The sequence below is a fragment of the Giraffa tippelskirchi genome, chromosome 7 (assembly GCF_054371585.1).
Source record: "Giraffa tippelskirchi isolate mGirTip1 chromosome 7, T2T-mGirTip1v1.2.pri, whole genome shotgun sequence".
NCBI lineage: Eukaryota > Metazoa > Chordata > Mammalia > Artiodactyla > Giraffidae > Giraffa > Giraffa tippelskirchi.
The window spans coordinates 77,055,913-77,079,191 of NC_137281.1; the positions used below are offsets into that span (position 1 = coordinate 77,055,913).

A 23,279-nucleotide genomic window follows, 5' to 3' on the forward strand; every position below is an offset into this window, starting at 1 on the left:
ACCATTGTCCTGTAACAGAGCCCAAATCCTGGCCTTCGGTATCATCCATTTTTTTGGTTAATCAGCCAGTCTTAATCTCTTTCTTTTCTCTACGTGAACCTTTCATTATTCTAGTCAGGCTCTTTTACACATTATTCACTGAACTCACCGTACACCATGTATTGTATAATAGGAAGGATACCTTCCTCCCCTGCCCGTGTTGTCCTTTTTTTGGTTTAAGTTCCTTCTTTCCAGGGCCAGGTCAGGTACCCCTCCTGAAGAAAGTCATTTCTGACCACTTTCAGAAACCAGGACTTTCTGTCAGAAATTCAGAGATCAGAGAGACATTATATTACATATGGTTCACATTATTCGTGACTGCTTTTCTGGTTTTTCTCTTTATGGATTCCCTCCTACCCTTTAAAATGCATTGTAAGGCCTAGGAGACAAAGGTGGGTTTGCTGTTCTTCTTTTCTAATGACTCAGTTCCCCAGTGTTTCTGTACTCAGGGGGTGCTCACTGGATGTTTTTTGATATGTTATAAAGTTGGTTTCTATATATGACATGTATACATGTACCTAACATTTTAATTAAAGGTAATTCCTCCCCAGAAGTAAAATGAAATTAAATTTGCCACTCATCTATGAAATAATCTGAAAACCAATTTTCAAAACAGTAGCCCTTATACTTTCCAAAATTGGATTTCAGCATTAACAGTTCCTGATAAATAATCAGTAATTAACATAGTAATAAAAATGATTCAACACTTGTACAAAACAAGAACAGAGTTAAGCATTGTGCTTTGTGTGAAAATGTATGTGGCGTTGGTCCTTCCTTGTCATTAAGAAAACCAATCCCCTAGACCCTAAAGGAAATTCCTAGGGCCACAGATCCAGTTTAATTGCTGGGATAGGCCTCCTTCTCCCATCTTAGCACCTCATTGCTAGTTTTGCGTCACCCTTTTCCACAAGCAAATTATTTGCATGTCTTAATAATAATTTAAAGGATGGTATTATTTGTAGATTTTATAAATTGCTTCTTAAACATTCTAATTTAAAAAATGAGGCACTCTATTGGGTTTGACACATTATAGTAGGAAGAAAGTTCTGAGACTCTGGGCAGGAGAGAGTTTAGCTTCTAAATTTTATACCCAGGAGTTCAAAAATTATCTGAGGATCTTCAAGGATTGTGGCAGTCCTCTCCCTTGGAGGAGGGAACAGCTACCCACTCCAGTATTCTGGTCTGGAGAATTTCATGGACAGAGGAGCCTGGCAGGCTACAATCCATGGGATTGTAGAGAGTCAGACATGACTGAGCGACTTTCGCTATAATCCTGAAGTCAGAGAGCAGGCTCTATAACTGATTGGCACCCTGCGAGATGGGGACTCAGTTAAGCACAGGAGGTGCTTTCTTCCTCTCCCCTATATTTGTAACTGTTCACAGGGTTAAAAAGCCAAAGTTGAATAGGACTAAAGAAGGGAGTAAATGGCATAAGTTTATTTTGTACTTTCTCTGTTACAGTGGTTATCAGTTCAGTTCAGTTCAGTCGCTCAGTCGTGTCCGACTCTTTGCGACCCCATGAATCGCAGCACGCCAGGCCTCTCTGTCCATCACCAACTCCCGGAATCTACCCAAACCCATGTCCATCGAGTCGGTGATGCCATCCAACCATCTCATCCTCTGTCGTCCCCTTCTCCTCCTGCCCCCAATCCTACCCAGCATTAGGGTCTTTTCCAATGAGTCAACCCTTCGCATGAGGTGCCCAAAGTATTGGAGTTTCAGCTTCAACATCAGACCTTCCAATGAACACTCAGGATTGATGTCTTTTAGGATGGATTGATTGGATCTCCTTGCAGTCCAAGGGAGTCTCAAGAGTCTTCTCCAACACCACAGTTCAAAAGCATCAATTCTTCGGCGCTCAGCTTTCTTCACCGTCCAACTCTCACATCCATACATGACCACTGGAAAAACCATAGCCTTGACTAGACGGACCTTTGTTGGCAAAGTAATGTCTCTGCTTTTCAGTATGCTATCTAGGTTGGTCATAACCTTCCTTCCAAGGAGTAAGCGTCTTTTAATTTCATGGCTGCAGTCACCATCAGCAGTGATTTTTGGAGCCCCCAAAAATAAAGTCTGACACTGTTTCCACTGTTTCCCCATCTATTTCCCATGAAGTGATGGGACCAAATGCCATGATCTTAGTTTTCTGAACGTTGAGCTTTAAGCCAACTTTTTCACTCTCCTCTTTCACTTTCATCAAGAGGCTCTTTAGTTCTTCACTTTCTGCCATAAGGTTGGTGTCATCCGCATATCTGAGGTTATTGATATTTCTCCCGGCAATCTTGATTCTAGCTTGTGTTTCTTCTAGCCCAGCATTTCTCATGATGTACTCTGCATATAAGTTAAATAAGCAGGGGGACAATATACAGCCTTGACGTACTCCTTTTCCTATTTGGAACCAGTCTGTTGTTCCATGTGCAGTTCTAACTGTTGCTTCCTGACCTGCATACAGGTTTCTCAAGAGACAGGTCAGATGGTCTGGTATTCCCATCTCTTTCAGAATTTTCCACAGTTTATTGTGATCCACACAGTCAAAGGCTTTGGCATAGTCAATAAAGCAGAAATAGATGTTTTTCTGGAACTCTCTTGCTTTTTCGATGATCCAGTGGATATTGGCAATTTGATCTCTGGTTCCTCTGCCTTTTCTAAAACCAGCTTGAGCATCTGGAAGTTCACGGTTCACGTATTGCTGAAGCCTGGCTTGGAGAATTTTGAGCATTACTTTACTAGCATATGAGATGAGTGCAATTGTGCGGTAGTTTGAGCATTCTTTGGCATTGCCTTTCTTTGGGATTGGGATGAAAACTGACTTTTTCCAGTCCTGTGGCCACTGCTGAGTTTTCCAAATTTGCTGGCATATCGAGTGCAGCACCTTCACAGCATCACCTTTGAGGATTTGAAATAGCTCAACTGGAATTCCATCACCTCCACTAGCTTTGTTCGTAGTGATGCTTTCTAAGGCCCACTTGACTTCACATTCCAGGATGTCTGGCTCTAGGTGAGTGATCATAACATCGTGATTATCTGGGTCATGAAGATCTTTTTTGTACAGTTCTTCTGTGTATTCTTGCCACCTCTTCTTTATAACAATGGTTATAGGGAGTCTTGAAAGAAATTTTTTAAAAGCTGTTGTCACTGACTCCTTTAAGAACCTGATGAAAGTTGTGGGGTCCTTGCCCTAGAGAAACTTTGCAATAAGCTGAGTTTTGTTTCAAATATCAGAGTAGATTAGGAGCTTAGTTATCAGAATTAGACTGGGGGAAGCAAAAAAGGTGTCTGGTAGGGAAGCTGGAAGGAAGGGAAAAGAAGTGTTCTACTTCTTAGGCTAATGTGTTTAATTAATGCTTTATATAATTCTGCTTCATTTCTTTTAAGTGACTCAGTAGAGCAAAATGACTTTCTAAATAAATTGCATGAGTGATATGTCAGATTTTGAAACAAGTGATTCAGTTTCTTTCTAAGCCCTGCTCCTGTCTGTCCTCCTCTCCACTGCCTCCTGTAAGGAGTATCTCTATTTTGTATTGGGTGCACTTGAGCCCTTCCAAAGTCACCCTTTGTAGGCATGTTGTATTCCCATAGGTCCATCTGTATTCTGACTCAGTTTGTATCCATCAGTGAATCTTCTCAAGTTTAGCAAACATCATTCTCTCCATTTTAAATTCAGGCCTTCCCTATACATCTATCTCAGATATTGTAAATCCTAAGTAAGCTAACTCTCTTTCCAATTTCTTTCTACTCTTTTTTTGTGCATATTATTTATAGCACCTTTTACATTTCACAGTTAATAACCTGCAAATATACACAGTTCAGTTTATTTAGTCCCTGGATTTAGTCAGTTTTGGTTAGCAAAATAGAAAATTAAATGCGTTATTGTAACAGGTTGTGCTCCAGTACTCTTGCCTGGAAAATCCCATGGACGGAGGAGCCTGGTAGGCTGCAGTCCATGGGGTCGCAAAGAGTCGGACACGACTGAGTGGCTTCACTTTGACTTTTCACTTTCACGCCTTGGAGAAGGAAATGGCAACCCACTCCAGTGTTCTTGCCTGGAGAATTGCATGGACGGAGGATCCTGGTGGGCTGCTGTCTATGGCATCGCACAGAGTCGGACATGACTGAAGCGACTTAGCAGCAGCAGCAGTGGGTTGTGATTATCTTTTACAGTTGAAGTCTTTTATCATGGATTATAGGAAATGGTTTAGACTAAACAGTCTAATGCTTAGTAAATTGCCTCTTTTGACATTTTAAAATTCACTTCCTTTAAGATTATTTTCAGATACTTAGATTAAAATAAATTGCCAATTGAAGCTATAATTGGTTTTTAGGTAATGTTGGAAAAACGTGAAACTTTATAGCTAAGAAGACAAATTAATAAATTAGCAGTGTTAGGTGAGATGCCTTGGGCTTCTCTGCAGGCGTATTAAGTTTAGTTGGTGCATAATAGCTTTGTAAAGTACTGCTCTGTTTGTTGATCAAAGGCATTTGGGAAATACATAACTGTTAATATTTGAGTAGAATAACTGATTTTCTTGTGGTTGCACACCTGTGTAGAGTCCTATTGTGATTTAATTAACAAGCATATGGTGGCAATGTTTTTGTGTCAGTACTAAATAGTATCTAAACTGTTTGGTGCCTTAACATTTACTTTAGTGTCTGTAAGAAGAGCTCAAAGAAGCCTAATATCTGAGGATTGTCTTACTGTTGAATCCTCTCATTCGATTGCTTATAAATGGCTTGGGGAACTTTATTATTGAAACATATTTTTTTAACAGTTCTGCTATTCCTAGGACTTGGTAGAAAATCAACGTTAAGTGTTCCATTTTCAAGTGGAATAATAGACAAAGGGCTTCTCTGTACATTTTCTTGCAAGGAGAGAATTATTGCCTTTATTATAACAATAAAAAGATTGTTTAGGGAATTCTCTGGTAGTCTAGTAGTTAGGACTCTGTGCTTTCTTTGCTGAGGGCCTGGGTTCAATCCCTGGTCAGGGAACTAAGATACTGCAAGCTGTGAGGTGGGGCCAAAAAAAAAAGATAGTTTATAATTCATTGTAAAGATAGCCATTGCTTTGTTGCTGTTACACACTCATATGACAACACCCCCCCTCCCCTTTTATTGTCCTGTTCTTCCTTAATCTGGTTATTTTGTTTCAGATATGTTGCAGCCTTGATGTTAAGTATAGGAACATCTTTGCCACTAATTAGAACTGATTTCTGGGATTTGAGAAGAGTGTTGTGATTAGAAATTGATTTTTCACACCACTGCTATTAACTTTGATAATCTTCCTTTTCAGCTGTAGCTTAAAGTAGATGGTTTAACACATGACTTATGTACTTTTGTAGGTGAACAAAGGAAGAGAAGCATGTATCATTTTCATATTTCTCATACTTTAGCAAAAGTTGTATGTGTAGTTTTGGATATTGTGGCAAAGGGTATAATTTAATTTTCCTCTTTTGATGTGTAATCCAAGATACTTTCGGGGTGGAGAAGAAATAGGCTATAAGACTTTCCCTTTTTAAAAAAGTATATTTGCTCCATAGATCATGATTGAAAGCTGAAGTAGAAACCCAACGCCTTCCCCCATCTTCTCATCTCCTCAGAGGTAGCCACCCATAAGAGTTTCTTGTGTGTCTTACAAATTCAGATTCAGTTACATACATAAAGACATAGACAATATATACAGATATATCCTATTTTCCACCTTTAAACAACTCAAATGGTAGCATGTTATTAACATCTTAGTTTTCTTTTTCCTGTAACAAAACAAGATTTCTTCTTATGGCTAAATAATGCTCCATTGAATGGATTTGGTTTGATATATAGGTTTTTTCCTGGTCTTTTGCTGTTGAAATAGCGTATCTTTTCCCACATGTGCATATATATCTATAGGATAAAATTCTGTAAGAGAAATTGCTGAGCCAAAGAGAAATATGCATTTTGTTTAAATTGCTTTCTGTAGAGGATGTATCAGTTCACACTGTTTGAAACAAAAGAAGGGGGTTGCTATTTGTTTCTGTTAGGTTGGTGCAAAAGTGATTGTGATTTGGGACCCTGAATCGTAGATCATTGTAACTCGGCTCAAACATGTCTGTATTCATCAGAATAGGAGCCATTACAGTGAGCACGCTTTTGCCAATGAGAAATAAGTCTGTTTATTCCTGTAGCCTAAAAATCCATGGTTTGGAATTCCATGAACTCTTGGAAAGCGTTTTCTGTATCCTGCTGGTTGTGGAAGCATTTTCCCTGCAAAAAGTTCTCGAGATTCTTGAAGAAGTGGTAGTCAGTTGGTGAGAGGTCAGGTGAATATGGCAGATGAGGCAAAACGTTGTAGCCCAATTTGTTCAACTTTTGAAGTGTTGGTTGTGCGACGTGTGGTTGGGCATTGTTGCAGAGAAGAATTGGGCCCTAACTGTTGACCAACTCTGGGTTTAGGCAAGGCGGTTTTGGGTGTATCTCATCGATTTGCTGAGCATATTTCTCAGATGTAATGGTTTCGCCAGGATTCAGAAGCCTGTAGTGGATCAGACAGGCAGCACACCACCAGTGACCATGACCCTTTTTTGGGTACATGTTTGGCTTTGGAAAGTGCTTTGGTGCTTCTTGTCAGTCCTACCACTGAGCTGGTCATCACACTTGTCGTATACAGTCCACTTTTTGTCTCATGTCACAATCCGATTGAGAAATGATTCGTTGTTGTTGCATAGAATAACAGAAGCCTGTCTGTTTTACATATAGTAATGTATAGGTTTTATGCTATTCTCTCAGATCATCCCACCCTCTCCTTCCACTGAGTCCAAAAGTCTGTTCTTTGTGTCTCCTTTGCTACCCTGTATGTAGGATTGTCAGTACCATCTTTGCAGTTTCCATATATATGCATTAATATGTGATATTTGTCTTTCTCTTTCTGGCCTACTTCACTCTGTGTAATAGGCTCTAGGTTCATCCACCTCATCAGAACTGACTCAAATGTGTTCCTTTTTATGCTGAGAAATATTCCACTCTGTATATATACCACAGCTTCTTTATCCATTCATCTGCCAATGAACATCTAGGTTGCTTCCATGTCCAAGCTATCATAAATAGTGCTGCAGTGAACATTGGGATACATGTGTCTTTTTTTTTCTGTTGTATGATGCAGGGCATCCAGAGCTAGTGCTCTGTGACAGTGTGGAGGGATGGGGTGGGGAGGGAGGTGAGAGAGGGGTACAGGATGGAAGGGACAAATGTATGCCTATGGCCAATTTGTATTGATGTATGGCAAAAACCATCATAATATTGTAATTATTCTCCAATTAAAATTTTTAAAAAAGAATCAGACACTTCAAAAATGTTTTTTTTTTTTATTTGTAGTCGGTTCATGAGGCACTCACTTAGCGAGCTTTTTCACCTTTCCAGTTTGCTTCAAATGCTAAATGACTGTACTAAGGTTGACAGTGAGTTCTTAGGCAGCTTCTTGTGTAGTTGTAAGAGGATCAGCTTCGATGATGCTCTCAGTGGGTTGTTGTCAGTTTCCGATGGCCGGCCACTTCACTCCTCATCCTCAAGGCTCTCGTCTCCTTTGCAAAACTTCTTGAATCACCACTGCACTGTACGTTCATTAGCACTTCCTTGACCAAGTGGTGGTGGTGATGTTGTGAGTTGTCTCTGCTGCTTTATGACCCATTTTGAACTCAAACAAGAAAATCGCTCGAATTTGTCTTTTGTATAACATCATTTCCATAGTCTAAAATGCATATAAACAGCTAGTAATAATTCATTAGCAAAAAGCATAAAGTGAGAAATGCATATTAAAATGGTGTATAACAGAACAACATCTATTTAAGAATGTATTCCAGTATCAAATGGCAAAGTTCAACAATGCAAAACTGTAATTACTTTTGTAGCAACCTAATATGTCCTTTTAAACCCAAGACTTATTTTCAAAACTTTTTGATCTTATCCATGAAAAGTTTTATTTATTTTTTTAATTAATTTATTTTAATTGGAGGCTAATTACTTTACAGTATTGTAGTGGTTTTTGCCATACAATGACATGAATCAGCCATGGGTGTACATTTGTTCCCCATCCTGAACCCCCCTCCCACCTCCCTCCCCATCCCATCCCTCAGGGTCATCCCAGTGCACCAGCCCTGAGCACCCTGTCTCCCATGAAAAGTTTTAATTTGTGATTTATTTTGCCGTATGAATGAATCTTCATTTGTTCAAGAGTAATTTCTTTACCTGTTGTTTGTTTTGATCTTGGAAATTGTGTTGCAAATATTTTTCCCTTTGTCATTTATTTCTTGATTTAGTTATTTATGTCTGTTGTAGCCAGTTGATTTTGCTGTTTGCATTTAAACTGTTGACCCTGCAAGAATTTATTCTGTATATAAAGAGTGTAAGGAATAAAGATGGGGTCTAACTCTTTTTTTTCTGGGGAAATGACAGTTACCACAAATATTTCTTGAATGATTCTTGCTTATCATGCAGTAAACTTTCATATATCTGAACTCTTTATTACTTCATTGTACTCAATGCTTATATCAAATATTTATAATGCCTGGGTAGGCCATTATCTTTCTGCACATTTACTCTTTATAAGAAAAAAAAATTTTTTTTTTTTTTTTTGCTATTTTGTCCTCTTATTTTTCCATGTGAACTTTAAAATTGGCCTTTTCCTGTGCCATAGAAGTATCAAGAGGTGTTTTGTTACCATATGAAATTTATAGATTCAGTCTTCCATTTATTTACATAGTCTGCCATAACATTTTATTTACATGGCTCTTAATAGATTTAAGTTTATCCCTAGGTATTTTTCTGTTTTATTACAGATGGAATCCTTGCTGATTGTTTTGTATTTAAGATGAAAGGGCTATTGGTTTCTGCATATAAATTATAACAGCTTATTGAATTCTATTTCTATTGTGATTTTTCAGGTTATTCTAAATTGGATTGTAAATTGCCAGTTTGTAAATTAATAGAATTCTATCAGAAGAACTGGAATATCTTCATTATGATTTCACCATTTCTTTGCACTAGTAAAAGGCCAAATTATAATTTTTAAAAAACAGGCAAACATATCAGAATGAAAACAGTCAATTTGATTATTTTAATGGCCATCACTTTTATTTTTTATTTGTTTAATATTTTTTGTTTATTCTTACTTATTTAATGTATTTATGGGGAGTGGGGGGATTGCTTTTAAACATTCAATTTCATTGAATGGCCCATGTATTGGAGATAAGATCTGGCCAGTGCTGGAGATAATGCCAGACTGACTTTATCTCTTTGGACCTGTCTTTTAAAGGTGAAGATTATTCTGTGGTTGGCTTCAGTAGTAACTTTTTTTTTTAGAATAGCTAAAAATGCTTTAATATGGAACTAACCATGAGAAATGGGAATTTTGCCTTAATTTTAGTCTGAATAGTGCTAATTGAGCTAAAATAATAGTTAAATAGTGAGAGAAAGAGTGAGAGGGAAAAATGATTTTAGATACAAGAAAAAATGTTACATATCATAATTCTTAGAATTTTCAATTTGAAAATGTGCTACATAATTTGTGTAATTTACCGAGACTTTTGTCTCACATTATAGTTAATGTGGGGGCTTCTCTGATGGCTCAGACGGTAAAGAATCTGCCTGCAATGCCGGAGACCTGGTTTCGATCATTGGGTTGGGAAGATTCCCCTGGAGGAGGGCATGGCAACCTACTCTTATTATTCTTGCCTGGAAAATCCCCATGGACAGAGGAGCCTGGTGGGCTACAGTCCATGGGGTCGCAGAGTCAGACACGACTGAGCGACTAGGCACACGTAGTCAGTGTGGGCATAAAAGGTGTTTACTGAAGCAGTGCTTCTCAAACTTTGCTGTGCATACTCATAGCTCATTCTGATTCTGTGGGTCTGGAGTGGGCCTTGAGGTTCTTTATTTCTAACCAGTTCTCAGATGATGCTGGTCCCAGATCATGCTTCAAGTAACCAGGTACTAAATGACCATCACTTTGATATGATTTTCTAGATAAGTTGAACTATGTCAACTAAACATTAAACAGATCCCATTGATCAAATGCATCATTCTTTTTTTCTCTATTCTATAGATGGTTTCCCTGCTTATTAGAAATGCTGCATTTAATGACTCAGTATGGTATCTTGCTTACTAGTGCATAGCCTGTACCTCAGGGAGCACGATGACACTCTGCTTCCTCCTATCCAAATTTCAAATCTGTGACACTTCTGTTCATGTAATTTCTTAAGACTGGGTTGTTCTTCTTCACCTGTCTAGCACTTCCCGTCTTTCAAGATCCACTTCAAATCCTAGCTTTAGGACATCTGTTTCAGCTGCTTTAGTCCACTCTGAACCATCTTTTCTCTAAACTTTTACAATCAGTATTTTACTTCTGTCTTCTTGGTTTGTTTCCCTAGTTAGATTGTAGACCAATTAGAGGTAAAGGTCTAGCTTGGGGACATTTTGCCTTCCCTTTATGACCTCTCCTCATGGATATCTAAAAAACAGTTTGGACTCAGTGTCTCTGAATCTGTAAACTTTGCTCTAAAAACCTGTTTCTATTCCTGTGTTCTTTTTATCAGGGAAGACCAAAGATCTTAGAGTCAAGGGGAAATCCAGTCTTTTAACAAGTCCAGTTGCTTTTATCTCCAAAGCATTTCATGAATCCGTGCTTTTCCCTTCCTCTAGTCTAAGCTTACCAGCAGCTTTCATGGACCAGCCTAGGAGACTATGAACTAACCTGTCTGCATCTACTCTGTTGCCCCTTCCAGTCTGTTCTCACCACTGTAGTATAACTCCAGCCCATCATGAATGTTAGTGTCTCCAGAAATGTCTTTTGTATGTTGCCTTTCTCTGTCTACTCCAGTTTATAAACCTTGCTTTATGGTATCCAGGGACAAGTCACTGTTTTTCTGACCCAGTCTTCCCTTTACACTTTGCCTGAAAGAAAGTGAAAGTGAGACTCTTTGCGACTCTGTGGACTCTACAGTCCATGAAATTCTCCAGGCCAGAATACTGGAGTGGGTAGCCATTCCCTTTTCCAGGGGATCTGCCCAACCTAGGAATAGAACCCAGGTCTCCTGCATTGCAGGCAGATTCTTTACCAGCTAAGCTACCAGGGAAGCCCCACTTTGCCTAGTTAGTTCCTTTTTACCCTTCAGAATACAAGTAAAGATTCCTTTACTTGGGAAAGTATTCCTTGATGCTTCCCTGGAACCAGAGAGATTTTTGAAGGAAAAACAAAGCATATCAACAAACCTTTGATGGCATCTCTTTGCTTTCAGCATAAAGCAAGATTGACATTTGGTCTGGCCTTCTGTCTACATCTGTTAATCGTTTGTGTGTTATCAGTTGTTAAAATCACCGATGTTTGAATTAATTCTTTTTGTTCTAGTAGGCCTCTATTAAAAACAAACAGCAAACAAAACCAGCCTACCAAAAACTACTTGTTAACAAAGCAGAAAGACATTGATTGGTCTGATCACTTTAAAACACTAGGACTTAATAGGGGTGAAAATCATTGTTAATTGGATATTATGGATTTATTTTTTAATGATTTTTTGTTTTATTTTAAAAAATAAAAGCATGCATACAGTGAAATATAAAACTATGTCTTTAAATAGGTTTGTTATCATCATTTAAAAGTTAATAAACTTTGTTTTATCACGTTCAGGTTTACAGAAAAGTATTGTGTTTTTATGTTATAGCTAATAAGTCATGAAACCTAAGGTTACCTAGATTTTCTCCTGTGTTATTTTCTAAGAGTTTTATAACTATCTTACATTTAGGTCTGTGGTCCATTTTAAATGAGTTTTTGTGAAGTTTAAGATGTGTAGATTTCTTTTTCTTTCATACATGGATATCCATTTGTTTCAATACCATTTGTTGAAAAGACTGATCTCTTCATTGAATTGTCTTTGCTCTTTTGTCAAAAGACTGCTTGACTGTTTGCGTGTGGATTTGCTTTTAGACTCTTCCATTGGTTTATTCTTTTACCAGTATTATACTGTCTTGATTACTGTATCTTTGTGGGGGGCACTTTTTTTTAATTGAAGGATAATTGCTTTACAGAATTTTGTGGTTTTCTGTCAGACATCAACAAGAATCAGCCATAGGCACACCCACGTCCTCTCCCTCCTGAACTTCCCTCCGCATCCCACCCTTCTAGATTGTCACAGAGCCCCTGTTTGAGTTCCCCGAGTCATACAGCAAATTCCCATTGCCTGTCTATTTGACATATGGTAATATAAGTTTCCATGTTACTCTCCATACATCTCACCCTCTCCTCCTTCCCTGCCCCCGTGTCCACAGGTCTGTTCTCCACCTGTTTCTCCACTGCTGCCCTGAAAATAAACTCATCAGTACAGTTTTTCTAGATGCCATATATATGTGTCAGTATATCATATTTATATTTCTCATTCTGACTTACTTCACTCTGTGTAATAGGCTCTAGGTTTAGTAACTAGTGAAGTTGAATGGAAACTGTCAGTCTTCTAACTTTATCGGTATTGTTTTGTAGGTATTTTCTTCAAGAGACCTCTAGTCTTTCCCTTTCTATTGTTTTCCTCTATTTCTTTGCATGGTGACCAAAGCCATCCCCGAGAAAAAGAAATGCAACAAGGCAAAGTGGTTGTCTGAGGAGGCCTTAGATAAATGATGAAAAAAAAATTATGTAAATGTGGAGAAAGCTACTAGATGCTGGAAAAAATTTTTTTAGAGTTAAGGGTAGATAGATAGTATGGCATTCCAGAATACCAGAATATGCAGAGAACCGGAATAACCTAGAGACATAGTTAGAAAAGGATGTGTCAGGCAGTGGTCTTGTAGTAAAACACATGAGGCATGGAGATGAGTGATGCAAGCAATCAATGCTTCTCATTCTCGCTTAATTCTGCATTTCAGGGTCCCAAAGTCCTGACATGATAGAGAGTTTGCAAATGTTTACAGGCTATTCCAGTTGGATTTCTTTGCAGTGAAACTTTCTTGTTCCACAGCTCTTGGATAAGCACAAGAATACAGAGAGCATGGTAGAGCTTCTGGACTTGTACCAGATGGAGGACGAAGCCTACAGCAGCCTTGCAGAAGCCACAACTGAACTCTATCAGTATTTACTGCAGCCATTCCGAGACATGCGAGAACTTGCTATGCTACGAAGACAGCAGATCAAGGTATTTTTTTTAAAACCTAAAATGTAACCTACCTATTTTGTAGTTCTCAGTCTGGCTGGCTATGCATTTTAATTATTAGAGGAGCTTTTATAAATGTAGATATCTGGTCCTTTGTTCCCAAAGATGCTAGTTTGATAGTTTTGTGTTACATAGAACCTGAATACCTCATTTTAAAAGCATCTGAAAAGGTGACTCTGCTGAGTAGGCAGGGTTGAGAGGACCTTGTCTAGTCTAGTCCTAGACTACTTTAGCAGGCGTTTTGGGAACATATGTTTTGGGAGGACCTTTTTAAAAGTTATAAGGCTTTAATGGTAGAGCTTTAAACTTCATGACATTTGATTTTTGTGTGTAAAGTAATAACTACATTTTTTGAGGTGAGTGTTAAGGGTTTGGTTTTATAGCTGACCTCAAATCATTGTTGCTGTTTAATTCACATGAAATATTGCTGAACTAGGATATTAAAATTTTTTTTTGCATAATGGGTTGATTTGGAGCATTATTTAATAAATTTAAATGTGAGAAATTACTAATTATTCTGAGGATTTCATGCTTGAGGGCAAGAATGAGTGTATATTTAAAAAATATAACAAAGCATGCCTGTGTGTCTTTTTCCCTTTAATGAATCAACATGGAGCCATATAGACCATCACATAATTGATATGTTCTCCTTTATTAATAATTTTGAAAAATATGGGCATTTTGGGAAAAAATGGCAGTTTTATCATAAACTGGGCATTTTGGTTAAAGTGACAAATAGTAACTAAGAATTTTTAGGCACTACAGTTTCCTTCAATTTTTAAAAATGAACTGTAGAATTTTTGCTCATTGAAAACTTGACTGGAAGGCCAGGGATGAACTAGATGACATGGAAGCCCCGTCTTCTTCTAAACTAGGTTGCAGTGTAGAGCAGACATAATCTATACAGCCTAACATTTACTATCAGAGTCTATGTGAATTTTTGCTTTCATGTTAATTATTAATATATCGTGATTTGTATTGAGTATTAACACTAGCAAATTGATTGAACCTCCAATGTCAGACTGTATTGTCCACTAGCATCACTTACTACTCCATTTTTTTCTCCTGGGAAGCAGAATATAGGTGAGGAGGAACCGACGATGTATTTTTTAAACTGATAATATTTTCAGAGGTAAAAATGGTATTTTACTGCATTGGCCCTCTAATGCCTCTTAACTATAATGATGAGCTAGAAAGAGAACATGAACAAATTTGTGCCAAAAATTCAACTACTTAGATGAAATGGACACATTTCTTATAGAAATACAGATTGTCAAAATAGGTTCAAAGAAAAATAGAAAAAATTTGGCAGCTCAATATTAACAAAGTTGAATTCATAATTTAAAACCCTGAGGTAAGCATTATCCAAATCAAGTGACATTACAGAGAAAAAGAAATCTACAGATAAATGTCCCTTATGGATGTAGATGTAATAATCCTTAATGTAATATTGAAAAATAGGATTCAGTAATATACCATGACCAGGGTTTATCTCAGAAAGAAAAGATTGCTTTAACATTACAAAAAGTAATCAATATAACTCACCATATTATCAGTAAAGGAAAAATAAATCAGTGTCTGTGGGTGCATAAATGCATTTGATAAAGTTCATTGCCCATCCATGGTAAAATTTCAGCAAAGTAGGCAGAGAAGGGAACTTCCTTGACCTAACAAAAGTGAAAGTGTTAGTCACTCAGTTGTGTCAGACTCTTTGCAACCCTCCATGGAGTGTAGCCCACCAGGCTCCTCTTTCCATGGAATTCTCCAAGCAAGAATACTGGAGTGGTTAGCCATTCCCTTCTCCAGGGGATGGATCTTCCTGACCTGGGGATGAAGTCTGGGTCTCCTGCATTGCAGGCAGATTCTTTACTGTTTGAGCCACCAGGGAAGCCCATCCTTGACCTGATAAAGGGTATTATGTAAAGCTCATTCAACATCATATGTGATGACGAATGATTGAATTCTTCCCCCACTAAGATTGGTAACTAGACACAATTGTCTGCTCTCACAACTTTTATTCAGTATTTCTCTGGCATTGGGGGGAAAAGTAAAGCTTTTTGTAATTCATAGATTATGTGATGACACATGAAAAATCTAAAAAAGCTACTGGAAATAATCTGTAAGTTTAGTTACAAGGTCAGTATTTAGAAATTCAGTTGTATTTTCTGTCTTCCAGAAATGAAATTGAAATAGAAATTTTTTAAAATGCTTGAAATGTTTAAAGATAAATTTTATAAAATCTATTAAAGGACTGTATACTGAAAAATTGTAAAATTTTGCTGAGAGAAATTAAAGCATACCTAAAATAAATGGGAGATAGACCATGATAATAGATTGGAAGAAAATCTATTAACAGTAGTCAATAATGTTCACATGTCAGTTCTCAGTGGATCTGTAGATGCAAATTAAAATTCCAGTAGGGTTTTTTAAAATAGACCTGTGGTTACATATTCAGTTAGTTTTTCACAAAGGTACCAATGCAATTCAGTAGGGGGAAAGAGTAGTCTTGTCAACAAATGGTGCCAGAAATGGATAACTATATAGAAAAAATGAACTGTAGTCTTCCTTATGTTACACCATACACAAAAATTAATTTGAATACATCTTAGACCAAAACGTAAAGCTTATAATATAAAACTTTTATAAGCAAACTGAGAAAGGTTTTACAGTCTTTGGGAAGGAAAGGCAAATGTTTTTTTAGATTGATGCAGAAAACTTGAACCAAAAACTAATAAAAAGAATGATAAATTGGACTTCACTAAAATTAAATATTTTGCTATTTGAAGGATTAAGAAAATGAGAAGGCAGGCCATACACTGAGACAAAATAACTTGTAATATCAATATATCTGAAAAAGGAACTGTGCAACTCAGTAAGATAAAACCCCAAAATTTTCAGTACGAGCTAAATATTTAAAAGGATACAAAGAAATGGCCAATAATCACATACAGAGATGCCAAACACACTAACCTAGGAAATGGAGATCAATACCAGAGTGAGACACTGTACACAGTCACCTGGGAAATACAGATCAATATCCGAGTGTGACACTGTACACACTCACCTAGGAAATACACACTCACCTAGGAAATAGAGATCGATACCAGAGTGCGACACTGTACACACTCACCTAGGAAATAGAGATCGATACCAGAGTGAGACACTGTACACACTCACCTAGGAAATAGAGATCGATACCAGAGTGCGACACTGTACACACTCACCTAGGAAATAGAGATCGATACCAGAGTGCGACACTGTACACACTCACCTAGGAAATAGAGATCGATACCAGAGTGCGACACTGTACACACTCACCTAGGAAATACACACTCACCTAGGAAATAGAGATCAATACCAGAGTGCGACACTGTACACACTCACCTGGGAAATAACAGATCGATACCAGAGTGCGACACTGTACACACTCACCTAGGAAATAACAGATCGATACCAGAGTGCGACACTGTACACACTCACCTAGGAAATAACAGATCGATACCAGAGTGCGACACTGTACACACTCACCTAGGAAATAACAGATCGATACCAGAGTGCGACACTGTACACACTCACCTAGGAAATAACAGATCGATACCAGAGTGAGACACTGTACACACTCACCTAGGAAATAACAGATCGATACCAGAGTGCGACACTGTACACACTCACCTAGGAAATAGAGATCGATACCAGAGTGCGACACTGTACACACTCACCTAGGAAATAGAGATCGATACCAGAGTGCGACACTGTACACACTCACCTAGGAAATAGAGATCGATACCAGAGTGAGACACTGTACACACTCACCTAGGAAATAGAGATCGATACCAGAGTGCGACACTGTACACACTCACCTAGGAAATAGAGATCGATACCAGAGTGCGACACTGTACACACTCACCTAGGAAATAGAGATCGATACCAGAGTGCGACACTGTACACACTCACCTAGGAAATAGAGATCGATACCAGAGTGCGACACTGTACACACTCACCTAGGAAATACACACTCACCTAGGAAATAGAGATCAATACCAGAGTGCGACACTGTACACACTCACCTGGGAAATAACAGATCGATACCAGAGTGCGACACTGTACACACTCACCTAGGAAATAACAGATCGATACCAGAGTGCGACACTGTACACACTCACCTAGGAAATAACAGATCGATACCAGAGTGCGACACTGTACACACTCACCTAGGAAATAACAGATCGATACCAGAGTGCGACACTGTACACACTCACCTAGGAAATAACAGATCGATACCAGAGTGAGACACTGTACACACTCACCTAGGAAATAACAGATCGATACCAGAGTGCGACACTGTACACACTCACCTAGGAAATAGAGATCGATACCAGAGTGCGACACTGTACACACTCACCTAGGAAATAGAGATCGATACCAGAGTGCGACACTGTACACACTCACCTAGGAAATAGAGATCGATACCAGAGTGAGACACTGTACACACTCACCTAGGAAATAGAGATCGATACCAGAGTGCGACACTGTACACACTCACCTAGGAAATAGAGATCGATACCAGAGTGCGACACTGTACACACTCACCTAGGAAATAACAGATCGATACCAGAGTGCGACACTGTACACACTCACCTAGGAAATAGAGATCGATACCAGAGTGCGACACTGTACACACTCACCTAGGAAATAACAGATCGATACCAGAGTGAGACACTGTACACACTCACCTAGGAAATAGAGATCGACACCAGAGTGAGACACTGTACACACTCACCTAGGAAATAGAGATCGATACCAGAGTGAGACACTGTACACACTCACCTAGGAAATACACACTCACCTAGGAAATAGAGATCGATACCAGAGTGCGACACTGTACACACTCACCTGGGAAATAGAGATCAATACCAGAGTGAGACACTGTACACACTCACCTAGGAAATAGAGATCGATACCAGAGTGAGACACTGTACACACTCACCTAGGAAATAACAGATCGATACCAGAGTGCGACACTGTACACACTCACCTAGGAAATAACAGATCGACACCAGAGTGAGACACTGTACACACTCACCTGGGAAATAGAGATCGATACCAGAGTGCGACACTGTACACACTCACCTAGGAAATAACAGATCGATACCAGAGTGCGACACTGTACACACTCACCTAGGAAATAGAGATCGATACCAGAGTGAGACACTGTACACACTCACCTAGGAAATAGAGATCGATACCAGAGTGAGACACTGTACACACTCACCTAGGAAATACACACTCACCTAGGAAATAGAGATCGATACCAGAGTGCGACACTGTACACACTCACCTGGGAAATAGAGATCAATACCAGAGTGAGACACTGTACACACTCACCTAGGAAATAGAGATCGATACCAGAGTGCGACACTGTACACACTCACCTAGGAAATAACAGATCGATACCAGAGTGCGACACTGTACACACTCACCTAGGAAATAGAGATCAATACCAGAGTGAGACACTGTACACACTCACCTAGGAAATAGAGATCAATACCAGAGTGCGACACTGTACACACTCACCTAGGAAATAACAGATCGATACCAGAGTGCGACACTGTACACACTCACCTAGGAAATAGAGATCGATACCAGAGTGCGACACTGTACACACTCACCTAGGAAATACACACTCACCTAGGAAATAGAGATCAATACCAGAGTGCGACACTGTACACACTCACCTGGGAAATAACAGATCGATACCAGAGTGCGACACTGTACACACTCACCTAGGAAATAACAGATCGATACCAGAGTGCGACACTGTACACACTCACCTAGGAAATAACAGATCGATACCAGAGTGCGACACTGTACACACTCACCTAGGAAATAACAGATCGATACCAGAGTGCGACACTGTACACACTCACCTAGGAAATAACAGATCGATACCAGAGTGAGACACTGTACACACTCACCTAGGAAATAACAGATCGATACCAGAGTGCGACACTGTACACACTCACCTAGGAAATAGAGATCGATACCAGAGTGCGACACTGTACACACTCACCTAGGAAATAGAGATCGATACCAGAGTGCGACACTGTACACACTCACCTAGGAAATAGAGATCGATACCAGAGTGCGACACTGTACACACTCACCTAGGAAATAGAGATCGATACCAGAGTGCGACACTGTACACACTCACCTAGGAAATAACAGATCGATACCAGAGTGCGACACTGTACACACTCACCTAGGAAATAACAGATCGATACCAGAGTGCGACACTGTACACACTCACCTAGGAAATAGAGATCAATACCAGAGTGCGACACTGTACACACTCACCTAGGAAATAGAGATCGATACCAGAGTGCGACACTGTACACACTCACCTGGGAAATAGAGATCGATACCAGAGTGAGACACTGTACACACTCACCTGGGAAATAGAGATCAATACCAGAGTGCGACACTGTACACACTCACCTAGGAAATAGAGATCGATACCAGAGTGAGACACTGTACACACTCACCTAGGAAATAGAGATCGACACCAGAGTGAGACACTGTACACACTCACCTAGGAAATAGAGATCGATACCAGAGTGAGACACTGTACACACTCACCTAGGAAATACACACTCACCTAGGAAATAGAGATCGATACCAGAGTGCGACACTGTACACACTCACCTGGGAAATAGAGATCAATACCAGAGTGAGACACTGTACACACTCACCTAGGAAATAGAGATCGATACCAGAGTGAGACACTGTACACACTCACCTAGGAAATAACAGATCGATACCAGAGTGCGACACTGTACACACTCACCTAGGAAATAACAGATCGACACCAGAGTGAGACACTGTACACACTCACCTGGGAAATAGAGATCAATACCAGAGTGAGACACTGTACACACTCACCTAGGAAATAGAGATCGATACCAGAGTGCGACACTGTACACACTCACCTAGGAAATAACAGATCGATACCAGAGTGCGACACTGTACACACTCACCTAGGAAATAGAGATCAATACCAGAGTGAGACACTGTACACACTCACCTAGGAAATAGAGATCAATACCAGAGTGCGACACTGTACACACTCACCTAGGAAATAGAGATCGATACCAGAGTGAGACACTGTACACACTCACCTAGGAAATAGAGATCAATACCAGAGTGCGACACTGTACACACTCACCTAGGAAATAACAGATCGATACCAGAGTGCGACACTGTACACACTCACCTAGGAAATAGAGATCGATACCAGAGTGAGACACTGTACACACTCACCTAGGAAATAACAGATCGATACCAGAGTGCGACACTGTACACACTCACCTAGGAAATAACAGATCGATACCAGAGTGAGACACTGTACACACTCACCTGGGAAATAGAGATCAATACCAGAGTGCGACACTGTACACACTCACCTAGGAAATAACAGATCGATACCAGAGTGCGACACTGTACACACTCACCTGGGAAATAGAGATCGATACCAGAGTGCGACACTGTACACACTCACCTGGGAAATAGAGATCGATACCAGAGTGCGACACTGTACACACTCACCTAGGAAATAGAGATCGATACCAGAGTGTGACACTGTACACACTCACCTAGGAAATAGAGATCGATACCAGAGTGCGACACTGTACACACTCACCTGGGAAATAGAGATCGATACCAGAGTGCGACACTGTACACACTCACCTAGGAAATAACAGATCGATACCAGAGTGAGACACTGTACACACTCACCTGGGAAATAGAGATCAATACCAGAGTGCGACACTGTACACACTCACCTAGGAAATAACAGATCGATACCAGAGTGCGACACTGTACACACTCACCTGGGAAATAGAGATCGATACCAGAGTGCGACACTGTACACACTCACCTAGGAAATAACAGATCGATACCAGAGTGCGACACTGTACACACTCACCTAGGAAATAGAGATCGATACCAGAGTGAGACACTGTACACACTCACCTAGGAAATAGAGATCGATACCAGAGTGAGACACTGTACACACTCACCTAGGAAATAACAGATCGATACCAGAGTGCGACACTGTACACACTCACCTAGGAAATAGAGATCAATACCAGAGTGAGACACTGTACACACTCACCTAGGAAATACACACTCACCTAGGAAATAGAGATCAATACCAGAGTGAGACACTGTACACACTCACCTAGGAAATAGAGATCAATACCAGAGTGCGACACTGTACACACTCACCTAGGAAATAACAGATCGATACCAGAGTGCGACACTGTACACACTCACCTAGGAAATAGAGATCGATACCAGAGTGAGACACTGTACACACTCACCTAGGAAATAGAGATCAATACCAGAGTGAGACACTGTACACACTCACCTAGGAAATACACACTCACCTAGGAAATAGAGATCAATACCAGAGTGAGACACTGTACACACTCACCTAGGAAATAGAGATCAATACCAGAGTGCGACACTGTACACACTCACCTAGGAAATAGAGATCAATACCAGAGTGCGACACTGTACACACATAGGAAATAGAGATCAATACCAGAGTGCGACACTGTTACACACTCACCTAGGAAATAGAGATAGATGCCAGTTTGTGACACTGTTACACACTGATTATTCAAGTGAGTGTAATGAAAATGTTTTGGCCCTCCCAAATGGTAATGAGGATGTAGAGTAACTGGAATAGTCATACATTGATAATAGGATTTTAAAGTGGTACAGCCACTTGGGAAAACAGCTTGACAATTTCTTCAAAAATTAAATGTATACAGTTGATCTTTGAACAACCCTTGGGTGTGGTTCTAGTACCTGCCATTTATACCAGAATTCTCAGATGTTTAATGGCAAAATGGCTTTCCAGATCCATGGTTCCCCATCTGTGGATTCAACAACAGCAGATCTTATAGCACTGTAATATTTGTCAGGGAAAAAATCTGCATAGAAGTGGACTCATGCAGTTCAAACCTATGTTGTTCAAGAGTCAATTGTACATATCTTACAACTCAGCTATTTGTCTCCTAGTTACCTATACAAGAGAAATGAAAACATCTGTTCATAAAAGAAAAAACTTGCCAGTGTTTATGCCGAGTGGATTCCTGGTAGCCCCAAACTTGAACAGCTCAAATAAACATCAGTAGGTGAATGAGTAAATAAAATGTGGTATTTCCATATGATAGAATAATATTCGACAATGCAAAAGGGTGGTCTTCGCTGGTGGCTCAGTGGTAAAGAATCCACCTGCCAATGCAGGAGATGCAGGTTAAATCCCTGGGTTAGGAAGGTCACCTGGAGAAGGAAATGGCAACCCACTCCAATATTCTTACCCGGAAAATTCCATGGATAGAGGAGCCTGGTGGGTTACAGTTCATGGGTTCACAGAGTCAGACATGACTAAACAGCTAAACAACACAAGACACAGCAACATAGACACATCTCAAAGTCATGCTAAGTTGAAGAAGCCATATACAAGAGAGTATATACTGTGTGAAGGGATGGATGGCAAGGTGGTATTGGAATATTTTGGAGGTGACAGAAATGTTTTGTATTATGATTGTAGTGGTTGCTTCTTGGGTTTACAGCAGTCAAAACTCATCAAATCACATACTTTAGATGGATTGATTCACTTGATTATATATAAATTAATTAAACCTTGATTAAACAGCTTACAAAAAGTTGTGCTGAGCGAAAGATGGCAGACACAGAGTATAAACTACGCCTCCATTTACATGGAATTCTAGAAAATTGTTTTAAAGAGTTGTTGTCTGTGGTGGGGCTGGGGAGAGTCTCTGAGAGCAAGCAGATGTAACAGAATCCTTTGGCGAGATTGATGTGCTTTAAATCTTGATTATGGTGGCTGTTAACATGGGTATAAAAATTTGTCAAAATTTATGTTTAAAACATGGGTACATTTTGTTGTATATAAATTATAACTCAGGTGATTTTTTAAAAGAGGAACGAGCAAACTGTACAGGTTTATGTAGAGACACAAAATGAAGCAATCAACATAGCCTG

The 23,279-nt window shown here is 39.4% G+C and overlaps 2 protein-coding genes across 2 annotated transcripts in view; one reads left to right on the forward strand and one right to left on the reverse strand.

The window, feature by feature from the left end:
- Nucleotides 1–23,279, forward strand: part of JMY (junction mediating and regulatory protein, p53 cofactor) — an 80,932-nt gene that overhangs the window by 14,886 nt on the left and 42,767 nt on the right. The window contains exon 2 of the mRNA XM_081505954.1: nt 13,014–13,187. Coding sequence (XP_081362080.1) covers nt 13,014–13,187 — 174 coding nt within the window. The remainder of the gene's footprint in view (nt 1–13,013; nt 13,188–23,279) is intronic.
- HOMER1 (homer scaffold protein 1) overlaps nt 7,367–23,279 on the reverse strand; it is a 213,948-nt gene continuing 198,035 nt past the window's right edge. Inside the window, exon 12 of the mRNA XM_081505966.1 lies at nt 7,367–7,705. The gene's annotated coding sequence lies outside the window, so the exon portion shown is untranslated. The remainder of the gene's footprint in view (nt 7,706–23,279) is intronic.